This window comes from Pituophis catenifer, unplaced genomic scaffold (assembly GCF_029215685.1).
Source record: "Pituophis catenifer annectens isolate HBS135680 unplaced genomic scaffold, rPitCat1.0.hap2 SCAF_2, whole genome shotgun sequence".
NCBI classification, from domain to species: domain Eukaryota; kingdom Metazoa; phylum Chordata; class Lepidosauria; order Squamata; family Colubridae; genus Pituophis; species Pituophis catenifer.
In genome coordinates, this window is record NW_027256882.1 from 243,580,266 (window position 1) to 243,606,141 (window position 25,876).

At 37.5% G+C, this 25,876-nt stretch overlaps 1 protein-coding gene across 4 annotated transcripts in view; it reads right to left on the reverse strand.

Annotated features, from left to right (window-relative positions):
- Positions 1 to 644: 644 nt before the first annotated feature.
- Positions 645 to 25,876, reverse strand: part of DMXL1 (Dmx like 1) — an 87,969-nt gene continuing 62,737 nt past the window's right edge. For 2 of the 4 annotated variants that reach the window (XM_070938717.1, XM_070938716.1), the window contains 11 exons: positions 16,954 to 17,071; positions 14,530 to 14,616; positions 13,028 to 13,149; positions 12,348 to 12,489; positions 10,213 to 10,273; positions 9,644 to 9,771; positions 8,157 to 8,249; positions 6,997 to 7,088; positions 4,859 to 4,911; positions 2,854 to 3,071; positions 645 to 2,207 (listed from right to left, as the gene is read on the reverse strand). In XM_070938717.1, the coding sequence (XP_070794818.1) occupies positions 1,983 to 2,207; positions 2,854 to 3,071; positions 4,859 to 4,911; positions 6,997 to 7,088; positions 8,157 to 8,249; positions 9,644 to 9,771; positions 10,213 to 10,273; positions 12,348 to 12,489; positions 13,028 to 13,149; positions 14,530 to 14,616; positions 16,954 to 17,071 (1,339 nt within the window). In that variant the 3' untranslated portion in view covers positions 645 to 1,982. Of the gene's footprint in view, positions 2,208 to 2,853; positions 3,072 to 4,858; positions 4,912 to 6,996; positions 7,089 to 8,156; positions 8,250 to 9,643; positions 9,772 to 10,212; positions 10,274 to 10,539; positions 10,591 to 12,347; positions 12,490 to 13,027; positions 13,150 to 14,529; positions 14,617 to 16,095; positions 16,159 to 16,953; positions 17,072 to 25,876 lie in introns of all 4 variants that reach the window. The other 2 variants (XM_070938714.1, XM_070938715.1) reach the window with 2 other exon arrangements.

Here is a 25,876-nt window from a genome sequence, read left to right on the forward strand (position 1 = left end):
TATACATATATCCTAAACAATTACAGGATTGGGCTATTAAACATATTCTTTCTAAGCAAGCAACTGAATATATGTGGAACGGACCTAAAATGTATAAAGCTATTTTCACAGTGTCGTTGTTGTGATTTAGCACTGCAATTTATATTCTTCCCACTGCATTACCTGCAAACTGACTCAAAATTTTAATTCACTGCATCAAATAGCTGCACTAGCTCTTTTAAAATGCTGCTAGGCATTTTTCCTTTATAAGAATAGCCTAGGTCCGTGATGGCGAACCTATGGCATGTGTACCACAGGTGGCACGCAGAGCCCTCTCTGTGGGCATGCTAGCCGTCATCCCAGCTCAGCTCCGCATGCATGCGCGCCTCCCGCCAGATGGTTTTTGGGTCTCTGTCATGCGGGAGCCAGAGCGTATGCGGGAGATGCGTTTGGGGATGGGTATGTGCGGGCGCTTTGGGCACTCAGTGCCCAAAAAGGTTAGCCATTACTGGCCTAGGTTATTGCACAAATGTATTTTCGATTATGTTTACACTTGTTTCCTTATTTAATGCTTGCATAGAAATATGCTAAAATTACATTTAAAATGCTCTATAAAAAGTAAGAAATATTACTTTTAAAAGTAGTGTCCTGAGAATAGTACAAAATTAATTATACAAGCCCTTCACTTTTGTTTTATTTACAGCATCTATTCCCAGACAAAATCTGTTTCACATGAATTGTATTGACAGTTTTTCCACAAAAATATTTTAGTAAACTGTTTATAATTTGCATTTAAGTAATCTATCTCCAATCCAATTATTTTCTGAGACTTTTACATGAGTAAAATAAGAGTAGTTCAAAATAATTACACTACATGGCCTATTTTAGCATATAGAAATTTTTTGAAAGCTTTGTACATTTTTATATTTTGGTCAAAAAAATTAGGTATACACAGTTATTACATTTTAACAAAAACAAATTTCAAACTCTTGATTTTTTAAAAAAATATAAATCTATACTATTTATCATACATTAGAACAGTTCTCTTTTGCAACCTTTTCTTATTTTGTTTACTTCAGAAATGAAAGCTAAATGCTATGATTTAAATAAGCATGTTTGGATTAAATGAAAACAAAATTTACTGAGAAAATAACATTATATGTCAATTTCCTGTGTTTTACCAATGATTTAAGCATATATGATTTTATAGCCCCCACCCAGATTATTCAGTTATCCTATGCATATACTTAAATTCAATTTTATGGATTTTAAACGTTATGTATCATTTTTAAATATAATTCTTAAAACAATCTGAAAGCTAGATATTCATACTCTATTTGCCTATTTTAAATAAGACTTGATTATATATTTTTTCTTTATATCTCTTTGTTCCAGGAAAAGACTGCCATATTGATAGCAGTCATTCAAGCATGAAAAGTTCCAAGACAAACTTTTATCTTTTAATTCTTCACACTAAAGACAGAGTTCAAATTGTAAAAGTGAACAAGCTAGATTTCAGGAAAATATTACGAATGGTGGCTCATCTAATATCATTTCTTCCTATAGCAAATTTCAATATAGCATGGGTATCTGCTTATGTCAAGTATGTTTATTTTACACAAGTACAACCCATATACAGTTAGAATAAGGAATTTGGCAACTGATTGTTCTGTCAAGCTAAAAGAGATGATATTATAAGGCTTCTTTATGGAACGGTCTTTAGAAATTAAGTGATAAAGACCATGCTCAACAACATGGAATGAGGCATTATTATCAATTAAGAACAAACAGTACTCAACAAAATACATAATAAATATTTACTGAATCTTCAAAAACTATTCTTATGCAGAATAAGAAGGAACTTGCTAACCTTTAAGGCATTAGTGCATTAAGGACTATATCTCCAAGAAATAAATATAAACACCAGGAAATATTACTATAGGGCTACCTGTACAATTATGCTTGATAATATTCTATAATATTTTACATATGCTAACAGCACTTTAGAACACATATTTCACATCAGTTTTCAACACTTCACCAAATGAATTAAACTGATCAGGCAAAATTCTCATTTTCACTGTCCCATCAGCTCCACAGGAGAATATGTGATTTGCTGGTCCTGTCTCAATCTGCATGACACCTGTCCCAAGATTTCTGAAAATAGATTGTCTAGAATGTTCATTGAGGAAAGTATGAAGAAGGCTGAAATTAGACAGACTCCATACCTAAAACACAAAGAGAAAAAATGGATTGTGATTTTGAGTTGATCTCTCCAAGTTTGATAAATATGCTTCAATTATGTAAACTCTCAGATGATTACTTATGGTTCTTTTTATGAATTCAATTAAGAATGGAAATTACAGATGAGTATTTATGTAGTATTTTTTAAAAGTTAAGGCTAAGAATAAAACAGTTTAGAACACATTTTAAATAGGACATAGACCTGTCCTACCATGTTAGATAGGGTGGGAATACTCCTAGTCCTTTCCCATAAATATTGCCATCTTATGCGAGCAAGGAAGCATGCCATTTTTGCTGGAGCTCCTGTCCATGAACATCTTCCATCTGAAGGTCAGCAGGTTTCCCCCCCCCCCCAGTCCCCACCCCAGCACTGGGATGAGGTGAGTGCGTATTAGATGCTTGATTTGGACCCAGCTTGTTGTTTTTAATGTATTTGTTTTTTATAATTTTAAGAAGGATATTATGTTATTTTAACTTTTGATTGGAAGCTCCCCAAAGTTTGTTATACGGTGGGCAGTTATATAAATATTTAAATAAAATAAATAGTTCTCAGGAATGTTATAATGAATACTGTTTATAAGAAACTACTCCTATTCAAATTAACAAGATGTAATTTTGTAATGTAATGACCTTGATATTTCCTTCTGCAGATCCTGTAACAAAATATTCTTCTGTAGGATCTACAGCAATTGCTTTAATTGGAGAATCATGACTTTGGAAAAATTGTCTCTGTTGTTTTTGACGAAGATCTATTAAGCAGGTATAGCCTTTTCTTCCACCAGATATTAATAGCTGGTGTTTGGGGGCATATGCCAAAACAGTTGCTCCAGTATCATGACAGGTAAATGCTGAAATACAAAAAAAAAAAATGTATATTATACATTTGTAAATTATAATGTAAATAATATTCTATTACTATTGAATATATTTATTATATGATACTGTTAAATAAAACATCAGTACTGAATTATTGGATGAATCAACTTGATTTTGAATTAGATCAACAGAAAACATTTGTTAGAAGTAGGCAAAACTCTCTTTTTGACCTTGACTATTTATGGATCTTTTGAAACCTTCTCATTCCATACACATGCTAGATGTTTGTGAATCCATTTGAATTTTCAATATTTCTGCATAGTAATGATCTAAAATGTGATATGGTCTCCATGCAAGTCTTAAAACTAGATAATAAGAACCCAATTAAACAAATGAGTCAAAAACATTGTATTATTCATTTATCTATTGAGGAAAATGATCCTGCTTGTTTGTGGTAAAAGTAAGCAAACCCTTCCGATTATCAGTTGAAAGGAAATTAGAGCCAGGTGTTTCAGCCAATGGGATGATACTCAAGGCTGAATGTGGGTGGAACAACTTGCCACAGCCTATACCCATCGCCAGGGGTCTGTAACCTTAAAACACTCGAAGAGTCATTTGGACCCATTTCCCAAAGAAAACACCGGGAGCCACAAAACCCTTCCCGTGCCTGACTATTTCTTGAGCGGCCACAAAACTAGCATATGTAGTTGAATTAAATGTTCTGTTTTCTTCTGAAACATTTCTTTTCTTGGATTTGACCTACCGGGGGTTGAAAAGCTCAATAAATTGTAGGCCGGCGGGTGTCGCACATTGGCAGTTATGACGCATATTCTGAGTGACAGGGAGCCACAGCAGAGGGGTGAAAGAGCCACATGCGGCTCCAGAGCCGCAGGTTGCTGACCCCTGCCCATGGCTAAGTCGCTGCGGGACAACTCAAGGCAGGACAATTTAACAATGCAATTTAATTATTTAAAATAAATAAATGGAAACTAATCAAGGAGAGAAGCAATCTAGAATTAAGGAGAAATTTTCCTACAGTTAGGACAATTGATCAGTGAAACAACTTCCTTTCAGAAGTTGGGAATGTTCCAACACTGGAAGTTTTTAAGAAGAGATTAGGCAACCATTTGTCTGAAGTGGTATAGGGCTTCCTGCCTGAGCAAGGGGTTGGACTAGAAGATTTCCAAGGTCCCTTCCAACTCTGTTATTCTGTTATTTTCAGGAAAAGTCCCATAGCAAGATGTTTATTTGTATAAACTCTAGCACAACTTTCATTATGGCCTAGTTCACAAAACATGCTAAAGGTACATCTGATGTGAGAAGTCATAAGCCATAAATTACAGCGGTAAGTTATTTATTCATCTATTTTTCATTTATTCAACCAATTTATATAGTTTATATAAATTATATATTTATTCTTGGCTGAGATATATTGTCATGGCTTACCATGTTATCAAAACTTGGACTATTTTGAGAGAGCTGTTCCAAATTTAAAAATTTCTACAGTGACTGAAAAAGTATTTCACGTGAGGTTGAGACAACCTTAAATTCAAAACCAGTTTTGAACTCCAAATGTTTCAAATTTTGAAACTTTTTATACATCTCTTATTTAGCATTACCATATATATACAGAAAAATGGATAGATATTTTATCAGATACGGTTATCTTGACTGCATGTACAAACACATAATGTTATATTAGCAAAATGGCTAATTCTAATCAAAATCTTATTTCTCAATAGGGAGCTGAAGTGTAATTTAAGATTTTAGATATTAAAACATAAAGTTTTATGTTTGTATATAAGCTAGATAAGCTTACCATGAACCAGGCTACTAGAAGGGGCAACCAAAGTATCCCACAGACAAATATTTCTAAAAGGAAACAAACACAGGAATAATAATATATCTAATGATATCATGATAAAAGAACAAATTGAATTAGTAATTAGAATTTAAAAAGCATCAGATAAGAGCAACAATTCCTTTGAAATTATCTAAACATTTTATTTTTTTTTTATTGGAAAGAAGTAGTAATAGTTATATGATTTTTAACTATAAGTATAATCTATCAATTTCTACTAAAATATATTTTATAGAAATTACAGTTTAATAGTAACCCTGAGGGAGGAAAAACTGTAAAAAGAAAAGATGATTGGATAGTACAATGCTTTGAAATGTAGGTAGTCCTTGACTTACGATCATCCTTAAACTCCAAAGTTATGTTGTTAAGTGAGTTTTGCCCCATTTTATGACCCTTCTTGACATAGTTGTTAAGTAAATCACTGAAGTTGTTCAATTAGTAATATGGTTGTTAAATGAAACTGGCTTCCCCATTGATTTTGCTAGTCATAAGGTCGCAAAAGGTGATTGCATAGTCAGTTAAAGGTTTAGACCAGAGATATTTTTATCCATCTTTCAAGATTTTCCCAAGGACCTGGGCTAGGTAGATATTATTATTATTATTATTATTATTATTATTATTATTATTATTATTATTATTATTATTATTATTACACAGAAAAATATGAAGTCATAGCTGCTGGTTCTTTAGCTGATTTTGGGTGTCATATGTATAAAGTTCTTCCCAAGAACTTAGAATGTTGTAATGATCAATGTAATACAGGTAGCCCTCAACTTATAATAATTCATTTAGTGACCATTCGAAGTTACATCACTGAAAAAAAGTGACTTATGACAATTTTTCACACTTATGACCATTGCAGCATCCCAATGGTCATGTGATTTACATTTGGATGCTTGACAACTATCATCTTTTGCGACCTTCTGACCAGCAAAGTCAATGGTGAAGCCAGATGCACTTAACAACTCTGTTACGAGTTTAACAACTGCAGGGATTCATTTAACAAATGTGGCAAGAAAAGTTGTAAAATGGGGCAAAACTCACTTAACAAATGTTTCACTTAGCAACATAAATTCTGGGCTCAATTGTGGTCATAATTTGATGACTATCTGTATATGTACAGATTCTAACAGTGCGGCGATTTATAAGTGACAGATGGAAATTTTGTCAACGTGCAGATTTTCTAAGTGCTATCCAAGATTTTTTAGTATAGCACTTAATGTGTGAATAACCTCTGGAACCATCATGGCTGGTTTTTTAAAATTATTATTTATTTGATTTTTATCATGCTTCTATTACTTTTGTTACTTTATAAGTAACTCAAAACTGAACATAAATAATAGCACTGCTTGCTTCTATTTTTCCCACAACAACCCAGTGAGGTGGGTTGGGCTGAGAGAGATTGACTAGCCAAAAGTCCTACCAGCCAGCTTTCAGGCCTATAGTGGGACTATAACTCATAGTCTCCTGATTTTCAGGTCAGCACCTTAATCACTTATTATTAAACTTTATGCCATATGACTCTCAATGAGTTCTGGCTCACAACAATCAAAGAAATTACAACAAAATAAATAAAACATAAAAAGTGAAGATAAAATATGGCAAGCATGAGGAATTAAAGAGCCTCGCTTTCCCTCACCACAAGCCTAGGTGAAAAGCTACTTTCCTAAACAATACCAGAGTGCCATCCAAATTTCAGGGGTAACCTTGCTCCAAAGATTAGACGCTACTACTGGGAAGGTATGCTTTTGGGGTTCTAAGAGATGATACCATTTATTTGAAGGAACCTGTAGTATGTCAACACTGCAGGATCAAATTAAGCAGACAGGTTTTATGGAACAGAGGGCATTCCTAAAAGGTCCCATGCCCTGTACTGTTTTATAAGGAACAACAAAAATGGACTGTATCTAATAGAACTTTTGTACTTAATATATACAATTTCTACTTTCATGTCATGGCACGCTTTGCTTCTTGCTCAATCTAAAAAGCTGTTCTCCACAGAATAGTATGGTATAAAAAGGAATGAACACTGGGAATATTTTTTTTTGTACAAAATCATAATGTTTATTGGTATGATCTTGAAGAAATTTTAATACCTGTTGTCAGTAGATAACCCGGCAGTAGCTATCAAAGATGAAGAACTGATGAAAACAAAATCACTAGCCGTTTTATTATGGCATTGCCATGTCTGAAAATATCAAGGAACAATAAATATAGTAAAGCAACAAAAATATTAAGAGCTTATTTACTTAGAAATATATTAATTTCAGGTTGAAGCTTGCAACATTATATTTTTTTCCTACTTATTTTTTTTTCATAGAATAGCAGAACCTTCAATTCTGTTAGTAATTAAATCTTAATCTCTAGTTAATGATTTATCACAATACAGGTAGTCCTTGACTTACAACAGTTCACTTAGTGACTGTTTGAAGTTACAATAGCACTGAAAAAAGTGACTTATAACTATTTTTCACTTATGACCGTTGCAACAACCCCATGCTCACGAGAGTTACATTCGGATGCTTAACAACTGATTCACATTTACGACAGTTGCAGTGTCCCGGGATCATGTGATCACCTTTTGTGACCTTCTGATAAGCAAAGTCAATGGGGAAATCAGATTCACTTAACAATCGAATTACTAATTTAACAGCTGCAGTGATTCATTTAACAAATGTGGCAAGAAAAGTTGTAAAATGGAACAAACTCACTTAACAAATGTTTCACTTAACAACATAATTTTGGGCTCAATTATGATTGTAACTCGAGGACTACCTGTAACAACCTAGACTGCATAAAATATTACAATCTTAAATCACAGTTAGTTTAGAGATTTCAAATGATTCTTCAAGAGCATCAATTCTATGAGGAAAAATATTTGAAGTATGAAAGTCCTATTTTTGCTTGGAAATTCTGTTCCCCCTTCCACAAATAAAAAATATAATGAAGGTTTGTTATACATGCAATTTTCAACAGGAATATTTGTCTACTGTGTAAAAGTAACTATATACAAGTATGTTAGCTATGTAATAAATTAAAATAAGGACTTAGTTGTTGTGGTTATAAAAAAAATAAAAAGGTAAAGAAAACAACAACAACTACCCTGTTTTCCCCAAAATAAGACATCCCCTGATAATAAACCCAATCGGGCTTTTGAGCGCATGGAAATAAGGCCAAGCACTTATTTCAGGGTTCAAAAAAATATAAGATAGGGTCTTATTTTTGGGAAAACATGGTAGTAAATATTATGACTTACCAGGTATGGTTTGGGTGTGCTTCCATTATGTAGGCAACCTTTACAGTTTGTTTGATACAAACTTATGTGTCCATCACCATCAACGATCCCAAACTAAAGAAAGTAGATGCATGTTTTTACATTATATTTACATTATATTAATAATTAATTGATTCCTTCATAGTTAAGCTGTTCCAGATGTGTGTGGATATGAATGTGTATTAAGTCATCAGCAATTCCTAGCATATCTGGAAGAACTGAATGCAAATGGAATTCACATGAACAAAAGCCTCTTCATTCATTCAAAATATCTTTTTGTGTAATATTATATTTTTACAGAATAAAACAATAGGATCCAACTAGTTTAATACAAAATGTTTATGTATAAACAAGACATTGGACTCTACTAAAGTATGAAAAAAAAAAGATTTCATAGATCTTACTGAGCTATAATTTCATAACTGGAAAGATTACTTGTGTAATTTTGCTCATTAAATTGCTTTTGCTAGTGGACAGAGAAAAGAACCTCAAAAATGAAACAGGAGACAGTTTTCTATGGGAGATATTTTTTCCTCGTCTTATAATTTTGAAAAATGTAAAAAACTAATCTCTCTTTTTAATATCTTACAAAACAAACTTCAACAGGTAATTAGTAAAGATAGAAACACTGATATTGCAGAGTATGGATGCAATTTGAAAGATTAAAAATACTATCATATAGTGAAAAAGATAGCTTGCAATATGGAATAATTGGGAGTTTATGCAAATGATGCCATACCTTCATAAGTAGACAATCCTTGTCATTTTAAAAAAAGAAAATAAAACTAGATATGATCCGTCTAGCTATATAACAATCAAGACTGTGTTAACAACAAGGCCATATAATCAAATCCTATTAATTAATAATAATTAAACTAACTTTAATCTTTAAATTTAATTACATATAATATTGTATGCCAATATTGAGAGCCATTTTTGTCTAATTGTTAAGGCACCAGGCTAAAAATATATGAGTTCTAGTCCTGCCTTAAGTATGAAAGCCTTAGGCATGATAAGTTAAAAGTCTAAATCTAGAAGAAAAGTTTCTTAGTAGCTTAATACATTGAGTTAGGTTGTCTCAAAGTGGAAGTGGAACATGTTTTTCAATTCATTATTTGAATGATCAAATAATGATAATTGAAAATGAATGATCAATCACTATTATTCTTACAATCAGTGATTAAAAAAAGCTAAAGAAAGTGCATTGGAATAGCACTGAAATTTTAGTTCAATCTTTGCTAGACACACAAGCTGTTTGATTTTAGAGGATTTATATACTCAAATTTATATATTGAGTAAAAACAGATATTAACTATTGGATTACTGTTGGTCAATAGCTAATTTGTAAATTTATAAACTTATCTAGAAATCTGTAAATATTGTTGTGATCCTTAATTAAAGGAATATAGAGCTATAAGTGACATTTAAACAGATTTCTTTTTGTCTTATAAGAGATAAAAGGATGGTACCTTATTGCCTTGATAATTAAATCTCATCCGTGTAATTCTAGAGTTGCCACCAGATCGAAAGCATGCAAGTTGTTGAGAATGGCCCCATTCAAACATTCTTACACTGCCATCCTGGGCACCTGTCAAATCTGCAATAGAAAAATATATACCTTTGAAACTTAGCAAAGGAAGGAAAAAAAAAAGAATTTACAACAAACTCAAAAAGAAACTGAAGAATTATTTTCAAGACAAATTAGCAATTATAATTAGAAGTATACTCCTAAATTATTAAAATAAAAATTCTTCAATTATTGTTCTTTTGGTTATATTTTTAGAAATAATAATTATTGGCTTTTTACTATTGAGGGAATACTTTGATCTGTATTACATTAAGGAGTTTAGGAAAATATGAAAAGTTTTTAACTCATTCAAATCCAGCCATATCAAATATTATTGCAAAAAATATAACTGCAAATAACTAACTGAGGTTATCTATAATTTCAAAGATATTTAGACTTTTCTAGATTTCATCTAGAATTTTCTATCTTATAAATTACAACAAAGTTACAAATTAGAAATAAAAAACTTACAATATGGTAGTGTTGGGTGGGAAGCCATTCTTCTGACATTATTGAGATTCTTCTTGATCATCTATTAAATGTCCAAGATTAAAAGATCCATTTAGAATTATTCAGAATTCATTTAAAGTTATTAGTAGGGTAAAATGCAGACACTACTATGTTTGCTTCCCTTCATGATTTGGGGTTTGAGAAATGGATGGCAATCAATGAAAACGAAACCCTTCCTACAGTGTTTATTCAAAGTTCATATCAACAGAATCTAAATCCAGGTTCTTGGAAACTTTTGGTCCATAAATCTAAGGTTTGCTAAACACATACACTAGATTTCAATCTTACCTCTTTTCTGGCCAATTCCTTTCTGATTCCATTAAATTTATTGGAATATTCCTGTATATTGTAAGGTAAGTAAGACAAAGGCAGAAGCAGAGGCATGTAAGAGAGAGTTAAACAAACTTTTACAAAAAAATAAGCAGGAGTGAAGAAACTATGTTTTTTGCATTTAATCATCCACAGAAGATTTAGGTGGGAAATATATTGGTTGGAAAAAAAGGTTTATTTAATGAATCCTAGATGACAAAGCACAAATTGTAGTAAATGCTAAGATATAGTAATTTACTTCATAATCGGATTTTTTAATCAGTATGTACTGTAAGATTATTTTTTCTAAAATGATGTGTGAAAGATTTAAATAAATAGCAGCCCATCTGTATAAAGCCCATCTGTTTATATGATAAAAATGACAGAAATTTATAAATGTATGTCAGCCACTTAATTATGTTTGGGTTTTTTTTCTTTGATGTTAGACCTATAACAGATTAAGATGACACTGAAGCTACCTTTTAGTGAATGAGTTGTCATGCCTAAGATTTTAAGTCCTGGATAGTGAAAATAAGCAAAGGTTTTTTAGGAATACTTATGTGAGAAAGTGATAGACCTAAATGAGAAATTCACATGAGTTCCTGGAGAGAAAAGGAATATAGTATAATTAAAAACAAAATAGAGGGGGAGAAGTTTAAAGTTTGTTGGTAGAATCACTTGATTGAGGAAATATTGGGAATCTAAATGAAAAGCAAGAAGAATCAAATAAGATGATGTTGGCTGTTCTCTGGTACACTTTTGTCAGATGCATTCCATCTTGTTTCCAAAATAAGTATAACGTCTATTTATTATGCCAGTTTACAGTAAGAATTACAGTTATAATAGTTGTGATGTACTTTGAACACTTTACACAGCAGTATGTAAATGCTGATTATATTGTCTTACTAAAAGAAGTAAGAAAAACTATATTACATAAAATCTGTTAAGCAATGAAATATACAACAGTAGTTTTGAGTATAAACTGGGATGATTAAGCTGTGAAATGCAAAGCAAGCTAAAAACAATAATTGGCAAAGACTTAATAGAAGGGGGTTAATAAAAATTGTGACTATGGACACATGTTGCAACTTAATTGTTTTTATTAAAATTCATGCATTATATTGTAACTTAGGTTGAGGAAAACTGTCATTGCTGCAGGACAAATAAAAATGTAAGAGAGCTTTATGTTCTAATTTAAAAAATATTCTATATTGCATTTCATTAATCAATACATTATCTAACAATGTCTCAGAAACAATATCTCATTATAAAATACCAGCATAAAATCAACCTAAGCCACTTCAAAAATTCCAAAGATAACTGTTATTAAAGATTACCGACAAATATAACCAAAAGAAATAAATAAGTCCAGTCCAAATCAAAAGACAGTGAAAAATAGGATAAAGATGCATTGAAAGAAAGCAAAGAAAGGGTCAATTTCAGATGTGTTTCTTATAAATCAAATATCAAGGAAAGCATGAACATTTATTTGGTTTTGCTTCCTTTTTTCACTTAGTCTGTATGTTGCCTGAGAAGAAAATACTAAAATAGATAGGAAAACCTTCTCCTAGGTTTCACTTACTCACAGAAGTTCTAAAAAGTAGTTTTAACATGTAACCTCACAACCAAAATTGTTTAAATAAACAATGTTAAGATTAATTTAAATTAAAATTCAAAGTCTTTGTGAAATCTTAATAGATTATTTAGAAGTACATATTATAAATAAAATAAAAGCCATTGAAATATAAATGTTTAAGGTCATTATTATTTGATAACAAGTGACTCACCATAGCAGCACCCCTGCCAGTCTGAGTGCTGCCAAGCCATGGCATATTGATTGGTGTTCCAGGAGTGCTGTGTGTATAAGGAGTAGTTCCTTGAATGTTTCCCAAGTCATCACGAGCATGTATAACTAAGAAGTCATCAGCTCTATAAAACAAAATGTTCAAATGAATATTGGTCATGAATTACTATCTAAAAATATATTCTATTCTAATTCAAAGATGCTTAGCTACCTATATCCATGAATTCTCACTTGATATCACATGAGTTATTGGCAGTAAGTTATCTGATTGGTGGTGCATTTGTACTTCAGATTTTCTTATGAACTACATAGCCAATCAGTGGATGGTTCAAGACAAAGCCAGTTAGTGGCTGAAGGGAAGAGAAATGCTGTCTGTCAGTCAAAAGAAATGTTTTTAATAACACAGTAAGTCAAATCTAGTTATCAGGAAGTTAGGTTTAGTAAGTCAAAGAGAAAGATGTATGAGTTGAAGTTTACTAAAGAAAAGGACATGAGGCTTAAAAAGTTTTACAAAAAACCAGAAGATAGATCATTATTTATAAGTCAGTATTTTAACAGGATATCATTAAATGTTCAATGTTAAGTCATTGTTAAGGAAGGTTAAATGTTCAATGTTAAGTCAATGTTAAGGATATTGGCAAAAAATACAATAAAAAGAAATACCCTTTAGCTTCCACTTCAATATCTTCATCAACCCAAGTGTAGATCTGAGTTGCTAAAATTCCAGAAACATCCAGTTCTTGAATTTCATGGCTTGAAGCTATTGCAATACAATTCCTGTTGGCCTAAAACGCAGAAATACAAATTTATTTCATACCATCTGTCTATTGCCCCATATATGTATACCCAGCAATGAACAAGGCAAGAATAAAATAAAGAATCAAGTAAGGTAAAAAGGACAAAAGATTTATACGATATGAAGAGAAACCAGAGAATCAACTAAGGTATATTCAAAGCAGAATTATACAAAGCTACAACAGACCAACCGTCAACTTAGTCTAAAGGCACATTTGAATAACATTTTAAACAGCCTTGTGAAATGTTGCAAAGGATGGGACCAAATACAATGGAGAAACACATTCTCATTTTTACTGCTGAAAAGGCCTGTCACCTAACATTAAAGAAGAAATGGGCTCGGCAAGAATGGCAGATTAAATTTCAACAAGACAATTCCTGATACATGCTTATTCCTGTACTATACAGGGCTTTTAAGGAATAACCAGTAATTTGAAGAGACACACAAGACTATTATCAACCTATGCAATTTTAAATTGACATTATTCTGCAATGGTAAGATTGTTCCATCAGCAGTTTTTTAATAATATAATATATTATAAATATAATATTTAACATACATAATAATCAGACATTAAAATAAGACTGAGTAGCTGAGGTTTCTGAACTGTCTCCAAGGCAGCATGAGATATGGGTATGAGTTACTGTTGCCAGGGCAAGGTTGTAATTGGGATAACATATTACTACAAGGGCTTCCATTAGCTGCTCAAAGGTGCGTCTAAATTCCACAAGACCCCAAATCATGAAGCACCTTCTTCAGGGGGAACACGACTCATATCCAAAATAACTAGGAGGACTGATGTTATCAGTTCTGCTCGAAGTTTACTGAGAAACAGTAATTCCATCATAATAGAATTTAATGAAATGGTTCCTAAGAATGGTTCCTAAGATTTCCATGGTATCTCCACTTATTGATGATAGCCAGTTATAATATAAATTACCAGTTTTATAATCATTTTAACATAAATTACTTCCCACTTAAAATTTCCCACGTAATTCGACATTAATCTGTTTGTCCTGATGCTACTCTTTAGTTTCGTAAATATATTCTTGCAATGTGTTAAATTTTTATATTTAGTTTCTATGTTTATAATATTTTATGTTTTTAACATTCTATTTGTATATCACCCAGGGTCCCTTTGTGAGGGAGGTGGGTGGTTTCTAAATGTAAACAATAAAAATAAAAACTATACTTCAAGAAAAATGTCAGTGTCCTTGGTGCTATAGAACCAAAAATCTTTATTACAAAGTAATTATTTAGTGTAGATCCTCTAGTTGGAAGTACAATAGAATTTCTTTCATATGGATCTAAGTCACAACATTTCAAAATATTCAAGGATTATTCCCCCAACTCTTCCATTTGTCTATACCTTATTGACAGCAAAGGCAGTAATAATGTCAGACTCTTTATGGATAATTCTTGCTTTACTTCCAGGAGATCCTGCATCATGCTCTATCTGTGTTAAAAAGAAAAGACAAGGGCAACATACACAATACAACACAATAGTAAGGCTTTCTTCTTTTACATCATGCTAAAAAATAATGATAAATATTAATCAGGAATATATCTAGCCTAATTAAGCATAATTATAAATTCAAGATAGCCTAATAAAAACATTTTGGTGGGATCCTTTTTCTATATAATCATTCATTCAGATTAAATTCAGTTCATTCATCTAAAAAAACTAGAAAATGGTAGTGAAAATTCCTAAAAGATAAGCTAAGAAATATCTAATTTATTACTCAGCATTGATCATTTAATTGCTTGGAATTTGAAAATTATTTGATATTTATTACATGTCATTTCAAAAATCCAGCAACTTCAAACCAGAACATTGTTAAGTACAATATTTATTTATTTAATTATTCTAGCCAGTTATCTCAACAAGTGACTCTAGGTGGCATATATCATAAAAATATAAAGCAATAAAAAGCAATGCAGAATAAATGTACATGATCACTGAATAAAATTATTGCCACACGTTGATAAGCCAAGATATGGGACTCTAAACACATTCTAATCCTATAACTAGGTCTTCATGGCCTTAGAGAATATTGTACAATTCTGGTCAGGTATTCCTTAACTTGAAACAATTGAGCCCAATTGAGCAATGCTAAGCGAGACAGTTAAATGAATTGTACCCCATTTTACAAACTTTTTTTGCCATAGTTGTAAAGTGAATCACTGTGAATCATATGGTTGTTAAGCAAATGTGGCTTTCCCCATTGACTTTGCTTGTAGGAAGCCAGCTGGGAAGGTTACAAATAGTAATCCTGAGGCAGTGCAACTGTCATAAATACATGCTAGTTGCCAAGTGCCTGAATTTTTGTCATATGATGATGGGAATGCTGCAATAGTCATAAATGTGATAACTGGTCAAAAGTCATTTTTCTTTACTGCCATTGTAACTTTGAAAGTCACTAAATGAATGGTACGTCAAGGAGTACCTGTACACTAATATACTGCTTAAATTAAAAAGCCAGTTGATTGAAGATTTTAGCAAATTTGGTTTGGTTAATATTTTACTACTACTACTACTACTACTACTACTACTACTACTACTAATAATAATAATAATAATAATAATAATAATAATAATAATAATAATAATAATTTTATTTCTATACTGCCCTTCTCCCGAAGGACTCAGGGCGGTATACAGCCTATTTAAAAACACAAGACAAACATCAATTTAAAATTTAAAATTATTAAATAAATTTGGCTTCATTTAAAACCCCAGAAATTTAAAATACCCCAATTTAAAATTATCATGTCGATAGCCCGGCCTGGCGGAACAACAGGGTCTTCAGTGCACAGCGAAATACCCGGAGGTCGGGGATCTTAAGTATTTCTGGGTACTAATGAGGTACTAAAAGATTTTCTAGAAAACCTTTTAGTATAATTAGAATACATCTCTTATTATTATGATACATACCTTATTGATTCCCGATTCTTCTCCTGAACTAGTTTTGGTAAATTCAGCCTGGTCTTCTAATGACTAAATCCCCAAAAAAACATCAAAAAGAACTACGTGAAAAATTAATATATTAATAATATGCAAGGTGAGCATAGGTAATAGAACACATTTTTGAAATTACCTGTAGTCACGATAATTTCCTCCATTTTTTAAAAAAGTTATATAACTTGCTTTACATGTAAATATATATACAAGCTTTTTCAGAGGTTATGCAGATCTAATTCAGCTTGAATTTTACATGTATGATGGTTCAAAAATTTTAAAAGAAAAATAGAATTCTGTCCTTTCCTCATAATTAGAGGAGACATTAGAGACATAATTAGATTTGTGCTGAACACTGAATTAAAGAGGCAAAAGCACAAATATTATACCTAGAGTCAAGAATTATTAATCTTAGTTTGGTATGTACAGTAGCTATGAAAAAAGGGAAGGGGCCTAGCTGACAAAGTTATTACTGGTGTGTTCTGAAGGTTAATTAGTTTACTTGGAAGAGGGCCTAGAAGATAATGCATGAAAACAGCATACAAAGTAGTCAACCATATATTATTTTATATCATGTTATAGAGATAGCTAACAAGATGAATATTTCTTCTTCTTAATAGCCAGTAATACAAACCAATGATTCAATAAACCACAGAGGAATGCAAATAGTTATATGCAATACCTTCGCCTTTTCCATTACTAGATTCCTAGGGGAAATGTTTTGGAATTTATTTCTATAGAATAGTAGTAAAATTTTAAATTCGAAAAGAAATACTAGCTTAATTAAATTGTAATTAATGGATTTAAATTTCTACATAAACATATAACACTAACCTCATTTAAACACTTTCTTTTGGCAAATATGTTTCTGATGAAGGTTTCTTGGACCATTTCTTGTTTAACGAGGTACTGCCAAAGTCTTTTTACGGACAATGCATAATGACTTTTGGATCTAAAAATGAGAATCATTTTTATCATGTGATATAATTTCAAACAAATACAAGTGATGAATTTGATATACATTAGTATACATATTGACAAATGAAAGCAGAAAACGGTAAAATCAGAAATTTTAATGAGAAACAATAAGTGCTTCATTCTAGCAGGTATTTTGCTATATACATGCTTCTTTAGTAAAATCCTTAGTATTTTAGAAAGCAATGACATTTAGGTTGAAGATACCTATTGCAAATATTCTTCAGGTGTAAAAAGAAAATGGCATAAGTACAAGTAAAACGTAATATATCTGATATTATACAGTACATCATCTATTTTATTCTTCTCAAAAATAATTTCTACAGTTGTAAAAAATAGAACATAGGTAGAGTCTGCTGATCATACTGAATCATTTTACTGAGGAACTGCAAAATGTTTGCATATGTGATATGATTAATTTATAACATGGAAGATGGGATGATTGTGAGACTGAAGGAAGTTACTCAAATAATATATTTTATAAGCCAACATACATAATCTTCATCTTTTCTGTTCAGGTCACATTAATAGAAATTATAGAACAGTTTTCGAAGTAAAGAATACTCAGGAAGAAATAATTAAAACTTTGTTTTCTCAGCAGCTGCTTTTTACTGATAGCTATTGATTAATGGCTGAACCTGAAAGACTCAGGTTTCAAATTAGTATATTTAGAATATTAGTGTGGCTAAGGTAGTGATGGCTAACCTTTTTGCCATCGCGTGCCAAAAGTGGGGGGAGGGTGGGGGGTCGCGGGTGCATGTGCCAACATCCATAATTCAATGTGCCCCGCCCTCCCATGCATGCGCATGTGACCCCCACATACTTCCCCCTGCTTTTGGCACGTGATGGCACGGTGGGCCCGGTAGGCCTGTTTTTCCCCCTCCCCAGGCTCCAGAGGCTTTCTAGGAGCCTGGGGAGGGCAAAAACAGCCTTCCCCATCCCCCTGGAGGCCTTCCCGCAGGCCGGAAACAGCCAGTTTCCCAATTTCCGGTGGGACCGTAAGGCCTGAAAATAAGTTGGCTGGTGCGCACATGCGTGCTGGAGCTGAGCTAGGGCAACACTCGCGTGCCCACCAATATGGCTCTGCGTGCCACCTGTGGCACCCGTGCCATAGGTTCGCCATCACGGGGCTAAGGAATGGGTAAGGACCACAAAACTCACATTTAATTCTTAAAATAGCAATAGCACTTAGACTTATGTACTGCTTCACAGTATTTTACAGCCCTCTCTAAGTTGTTTACAGAGTCAGCATATTGCCCTCAATCTAGTTCATTTTACCGACGTCAGGAAAATGGAAGGCTGAGTCAACCTTGAGCAGGTAAGAATCAAATTACTTGCAGTCAGTAGAATTAGCTGGAAACCCTGCATTCTAACCACTGTGCCACCACAGCTGAAAGCTCACTGAGAGATTCTGAACTAATCCCTTTAGTTCTTAACTCATCCTCCTTTACATGGCTGCCACTGTTTTATACTGTATATCTTTCCTTGATATTTCTATACAAATGTTACCCAAAGCATGGTCTAATCTATTTTTCTATAAGTAATTTAAAAAGATTCACAAGAATTAAAGAAGCTTCCAAGAATTAAAGAAGCTTCTAGGGAACACAAGATATTACCCAACAAAATTAAGCTTTTACTAAGAAAATGGTCTATGTTGTCAGTAAGAGAAAGGGAAATAAAAATGAATTAGACAAACCAAAATTTTTTGAGTTTGCAAGAAACCAAGAAAATGATAGAATACAAATTATGAAAGAAAAAAGGAAATAAAATATTTAAATTATAAGAAAAATAAAAGTTATAACAGATAAGGTGAGCATAAATGAAAAAACAATTTATCAATACTATTCTAATTTATATAAAAGATAAGTAATTTCCTTGGAAAAAATGGATGGTTAACAAAGTAACATTTATTAAAGATTACAGAGAAACAGAAAGTTTTTGAACAGACCTACGAGTGAGGGAAGTTTGTGGAATTATAAAAGAAACTAACCAGAAAGATGCATGGATAGTGGTGGTGGTGGGGATATCTAGACAACTGGAAAGAGACCAATATTGTATTAATACCTAAAAAGGCCCAAGTTTGGACTTCAACCAAAAGTATTGGCTGATATCCTTATTGAATATTTATTCAATATATATACTGATATAATTGTTCATTAAATATTTGATTGTTATTTACACGGTTATTTACAATTTGACACAAATATAAAATATTGACAAAAAGATGACATATTTAAAAGCAGAACTGAAAGAATTGCAAAGGTCTACCCAGGGATAAGAGACCAAAGCCGTATCAGAAACAGCTCAAATTCTACAGGCTAACCCGGGGGGGAGGGGGGGAGGGGCAGTAAAGGAAACCAGTATAGCTATTAAATCGTTTTTATTTCCAAAGCAGGAGCCCTCTCCTCTATCTTCTTGTCAGAGAAAACAAAGCTCTCTAGCTAAAAAAAAAAAAAAAGGAATTGGAACAAAGAATAACTGAGCATCCAGAACAGTACATAAACAAGAGTTGTCTATATTGAAACTTATTCCAAAAAACCAGTAGCACTAGTATAAAAATATGCTAATTCTATAATATCAAATATAGGCATTATCTCACTGCAAGAAACAAATCAACTAATCTACAGCATGGCTGCAAGTATAACTGAGTATTGGGAATGCAAAACTAACATACAAGAAAAGAAGCAAACAGTGCACCAGCAAAATGGAAGTTCTTGTTAGAAAATAACTTCAGCATGCTAAGATCAGAAACAAGTAAGCTAGAACAGACAGAAGAAAAAAAGATAAAAAAACAAGAAGACAAACAAATATTTCATCAAGAAATATCACCTAGAAACCAAAAAATTAAGGAAGCATGGGTTGTTGAGAGTGTGGTGGCGCGATAGCTTCCCCAGTACCTGGATGAAGCTGTTTATTTGGATCCGCTCCAGTCCGGTTTCAGGCCTGGATACAGCATGGAAACGGCATTGGTAGCGTTGCTGGAGGGCCCGGGGTAGGGGGTTATTCTTCTATCCTGGTCCTGTTAGATCTCTCAGCGGCTTTTGATATCATCGACCATGGTATCATGTTGTGCCGGCTGGAGGGATTGGGAGGGATTTGGAGTGGGGGGCACTGTTTTACGGTGGTTCTCCTCCTACCTCTCCGACCGGTAGCAATCTGTGTTGATGGGGGGGGCAGCGGTCGACCACGAGGCGCCTTGTTTGTGGGGTGCCACAAGGGTCGGTCCTCTCACCCCTCCTGTTCAACATTTATGTGAAGCCAGTGGGTGAGATCATCCGTGGTTTGGGATGGAATTCCATCAGTACGCTGATGATACTCAGCTGTACATCTCCATCCCAGACCATCCCAATGATGCCTTGGAAGTGATGTCTCAGTGCCTGGAGGCCGTGCGGGTCTGGATGGGGAGAAACAGGCTTCGACTCAACCCTTCCAAGACCGAGTGGCTGTGGCTGCTGGCGTCCTGGTATAGCCAGCTGGCGCCATCGCTGGTTATTGGGGGCGAATCAATGGCCCCCACGGAAAGGGCCCGCAACTTGGGTGTCTTCCTGGACGCACGGCTGTCTTTAGAAGAGCATATGATGGCTGTGGCCAGGGGGGCCTTCTATCAGGTTCACCTGATACACCAGTTGCGCCCCTTTCTAGATCGGGACTCCTTACGCACGGTCACTCAAGCACTTGTCACTTCTCGTCTGGACTATTGTAACGCTCTCTACATGGGGCACCCCTTGGGGTGCACCCGGAGGCTCCAACTGGTGCAGAATGCGGCCGCGTGGGGGATTATGGGAGCGATGGGGTGCTCCCATGTGACTCCTCTCCTGCGCGAGCTACATTGGCTTCCGGTGGACTTCCAGGTGCGCTTCAAGGTGTTGGTGATCACACCAACACCGGGGTACTTACAGGACCGCCTTCTGCCACCAATTGCCTCCCACCGGCCAGTTCGCTCCCACAGAGAGGGCCTCCTCTGGGTGCCGTCAGCCAGACAATGTCCGCTGGCGACCCCCGGGGGGAGAGCCTTCTCTGTGATGGCGCCTAACCTCTGGAACAATCTACCCCCAGAGATACAAGTGATCCCAGACCTCCGGACTTTTCGTCGGGCCCTTAAAACCTATTTCTTTCAGTTAGCCGGGCTGGCCTGATTTTATATTGGTTTTTAAAATTGATACTGATTTTAATTGAAATGTTTTTAAATTATGGGCCAAACTTTATTTAATTATTTTAAAACTATTTTAACTTTTGTGTACAAATGTTTTACTTTTGGCTGTTCACCGCCCTGAGTCCGAAAGGAGAAGGGCGGTATAGAAATTTAAATAATAAATAAAAATAAATAAATAATAAAGCAACCAATAGCCAAGATGATCAGCAGAGACTGGACGTTGTCTTACATGAATGTCCCTTTTCTGGCCGCTGCGTACACTATCCATGAATGGGTTAATGCTTCAGCCTTTGGCAAACAACTGAGTGTTAAATAAAGACAAAAAACAAAGGACTTACCCTTTCCCCGCTGCTCAGCCACATCCCTCAATCCCATGACACCCCAGTCTGAGCGAAGGTGTGGCGAAAAACCATTGACAAAGCCAGGATGTAGAAACAACCAAAACTTTATTAACAAACCAAATTCAACATGGCCAGGACTGTATAACGGAAGATCACCGCCGGGCAGGAAGCCCAAAGATACGGGCGGGAATGGATAGTGTACGCAGCGCCCAGAAAAGGGACGTTCAGGTAAGACAACGTCTATTTTCCTGAGCGCTGCTTCCACTATCCATGAATGGGATATACCCAAGCTTACGTCCCCTGGGCGGGGGGCTGATTGCCCGCAGAGTCCTCTCCAGTCGCAACCCGCTGGAGTACCCGGTGGCCAAACGCCGCCTCGGCTGAATCATAAGCGTCTATCTTGTAGTGCCGAATGAAGGGCGACACGGAGGACCAGGTCGCTGCTCTGCAAATATCAGCTACAGAGGCCTGTGTAGCCCAGGCTGCAGACGTGGCTGCACTTCTAGTTGAGTGGGGAAGAATTTTGCCTGGTGGCGGCCTGGAGTTCAAGTCGTAGGCGAATGCGATGCAGGCCCTGATCCATCTGCTGACAGTGGGGGCCGAGATCTTCTGGCCCATGGAAGCAGGGTTGAACGAGACCAGGAGGGCTTCTGTGTGACGGAAAGAGGCAGTTCTGTGTATGTATGTCCGAATCGCCCGACGGACATCTAGGGTGTGCCAACGCTTCTCCCTGTGGTCTTTTGGCGACGGGCAGAAGTCCGGCAGAATAAGTTCCTGGGCCCGGTGAAACCAGGAGTTCACTTTTGGGATGAAGGTCGGGTCCAGACGGAGGACCACGGAGGAATCTTTGAAAATGCAGAGGTCTTTACGGGCAGAAAGAGCTGCTAACTCCGAGACTCGCCTCGCTGACGTGATCGCTATGAGGAAAGTCACCTTGAGGGTCAAGTGTTTGAGGGAAGCCGAGTCCAGCAGTTCGAAAGGAGAGCCTGTCAGGGCCCGTAAAACTAGTGATAAATCCCAAGATGGGTAATGGTGCACTACAGGTGGGTGTAGGTTCGTTGCCCCGTGAAGGAACCCTCTGATCAACGGATGATATGACAGGGTCTGGTATGGTGCACCCATGACGGTCGATAAGGCTGCGGCCTGACGTCCTAGGGTCGCTGGGGCCAGCCCCTTGTCTATCCTTGCCTGAAGAAACAGCAAAATGTCTTGAATCGTTGCTGTGGTGGGATCCACGTGGTGCCCGGAACTCCAGCTGCAGAAGGCCTTCCAGGATGCCTCATAAATCCGAGTTGTTGACGGACGTCTGGCCGCCTGAATAGTGCTGACAACGCTATCAGGTAAGTTGTCTTTCTTCAGGATGACCCGTTCAAATGCCAGATGGCTAATTGGAGCCACTGAGGTTCTGGGTGATTGATCTCGCCCTGGCACAGTACCACCTGGTGTGGCGGGATCACCCACGGTTGCTCCACTGACAGGGCCACCAGGTCGGCGAACCACGGTCTTCGAGGCCAATTTGGGGCCACCAGGAGTAGATCAGCCTTCTCTGCCAGCAACTTCCGAACTAGGCAAGGGATCAAAGGAGTAGGTGTTCTTCCGCCCACTCAAATAGGGCCTCAGATTCCAGCATCAGGGTGCGAGATCTCGTGCCTCCCTCTCTGTTCACGTGCGCCTTGGCCGAGATGTTGTCTGTCAGTACCAGTACGTGCCGGCCCTGAACCGTGGTCCGGAAGTGGCGCAGGGCTAATCTGATCGCCCGGAGTTCCAGCAGGTTGATGCTGTTGCGTTGCTCGGCCTTGGACCACTGGCCCTATGCCACCCCGTTGTGCAGGTGTGCTCCCCACCCTCGAAGACTTGCGTCCGTGGTGAGGATCAGTCTGTCCGGGTCCAGGAACTCTGAGCCCTTGAGGAGCGAAGTGGATGTCCACCATCTGAGGGAGAGACGCACCTTGGGGGTGAGGTGAACTTTGCATTTCGAGTTGGCCCTCCCCGAACGTTGGTAAGGGAGTAATAGCCATTGGAGAGCCCTCGAGTGTTTGCGTGCCCACGGAACGATGCCAAAGCAGGAGACCATTTTCCCCAGGAGGCATGATAGTTGGCAGAGGGTGGACTTCCTCCCTGACAGGATTTGAAGGGCCAGTTGCTGGAGACTCTGGACTCTGTCTGGTGATAGGAAGACCTGCCCTCTGGAGGAATCTATTACTGTCCCTAGGTGGAGAATCCGAGTGGAGGGTTGAAGATGACTTTTCTCGAGGTTGATTGTAAACCCGTGGTTCCGAAACGTTTCGAGGACTAGGTGTAAGTTCCTGACTGCCTGATCGTGAGTTGACGAGAGTATCAAGATGTCGTCTAGGTAGTAAAGGACCCGGACCGGGATGGCTCGAAGTTTGGCTGCCACCACCGCCACAAGTTTGGTGAAGGTGCAGGGTGCTGACGATAGTCCGAAAGGCATGGCCCGGTACTGAAAGTGCTGGCCCGCGTATTCGAACCTCAGGAATTGTCTGTGGTCTGGGTGAATGGGAACGTGGAGGTAGGCTTCCCGAAGATCGACTGATTGGAGAAGGTCTCCCCGTCTCACCCCCGTTAGAATCGATTGAAGCGAGTGCATTTTGAACTTGTGGTATCGCACAGACAGGTTCAGCTTTTTTAGGTTCAGGATGGCCCTCTATCCCCCCGAGTTCTTGGGGACGAGGAACAGGCTTGAATAGAACCCGGAGCCCTGTGAGCTGGTGGTACCATCTCTATGGCTCTGACCTCCCGAAGATGGTTCAGTTCTTGTGTCATTAGGGCCTGAAGTTCGGAGGACTGTGGGACCGGGCACCGCACGAAGCGCTGAGGCGGTGGATCTGCAAATTCTATTGATAGTTCAAATGAGATGGTGTGCCTTACCCACAAGTCTGATGTCGACCGGGCCCATTGGTGGTCTTCCCCCTATGGGCCCCTCGGTCTTGGAGTCACTTCCCCCTCCTGGTGGATTTGAAGCCTGCCCCCCGGGTTTTCTGGATTGCTGATTCCTGCACCGGTCCCGTGACTGATGCCTGTCATGTGATCTGTCGCCTCCCATGTAATTGGAACGGTGCGAGAAGGACCCCCTGGGCCCTGAGCCAGGCCGAAAGGGCTGTTGAACCGGATAAGGGGAGTACCTCCGCTCCTGGCGGCGGTAAGACGATGGCAGAACCTTCCTCTTATCCTTGTCCTCGACCAGGACAGGATCCAGGGCTGCTCCAAAGAGATTTGGTGTCTTGTAGGGAGCTGCAGCTAGCTTCCATTTAGCCTTAAGGTCCGCTTTCCAGGGGCGCAGCCAGAAGAGCCTCCTAGCCATGACGGTGGAGGCTAGGGCCCTTGATGGGAATTTTGCCGAGTTTAAGGAGGCATCAGAGGCGAACTCGGTGGCTGCAATAATCTTGTTGATATCTTGTTGCAGCCTGGTGTCCTCCCGGGGGAGTTTTTCTTGCATCTGGCGTAGCCAAATGAGGGCCACTCTATTGAAAAAGGACCTGGCTGTGGATTTTCTGATTGCCCAGGCCACTGCCTGGTGTGTTTTGCGGAAGGCCCACTCTGTCCTCTTCTCCTCCGCCTTGAGCCCATCCAGTGCCTCTGTGGAGACCAGTGATGGGGATGAGAGTGCTGCGACCGGCTGGTCCATAGTTGGGAGGAGTAGTAGATCCTCCAGCTCCGGGGCCGAACAGTAGAGCTTTTTGTCCAGGCTGCTCGGTGTAGTTTGAGAAGCCGGTTGCCCCCAGGCATTTTGGATGACATCAGAAAACAGCTGCGGACAGGGGATGCAGTCCTTTTCCTGTTTGGACGACTTGAAAAGGGCATCGTGGGGCTCCACTGCGGAAGGTGGGGCAGACTTCACCTCCCCCGGCTCTCCCAGATTAGTCGTGAGTCGCGCCTTGTGGAGGAGTGACCTAAATAGTGCTGGTCGAAAAAGACCGGTGAAAGCAGGCGTGTCTGGGTTCAGGCCTTCATCTTCTGAGAACTCGACGTCCTCAGGGGCCTCGTCTGCTTGATCTGACTCCTTGGAGGAGGATTCTCATGTGGAGGGGGCGAAGGTCTTGTTGTGGACCTGTTGGTGAGACCCCTGGACCTGTGCTGGTTGAGGTGGTGGAACCGCCTGCTGCCAACTGGCGGCTAAGAAGGATGATAGAGCCGTGGAAAACATGGCTTGGAAGTCCAGATGTGATGGCGGTGGTGGCCCCCCCTGTGCTCCTGCACACGGGGCTGTGCTGCGCGATGGCCCCGCTGGTGAGAGGGGTGCAGATTCATTCCGGGCAAGGGCGGGAGT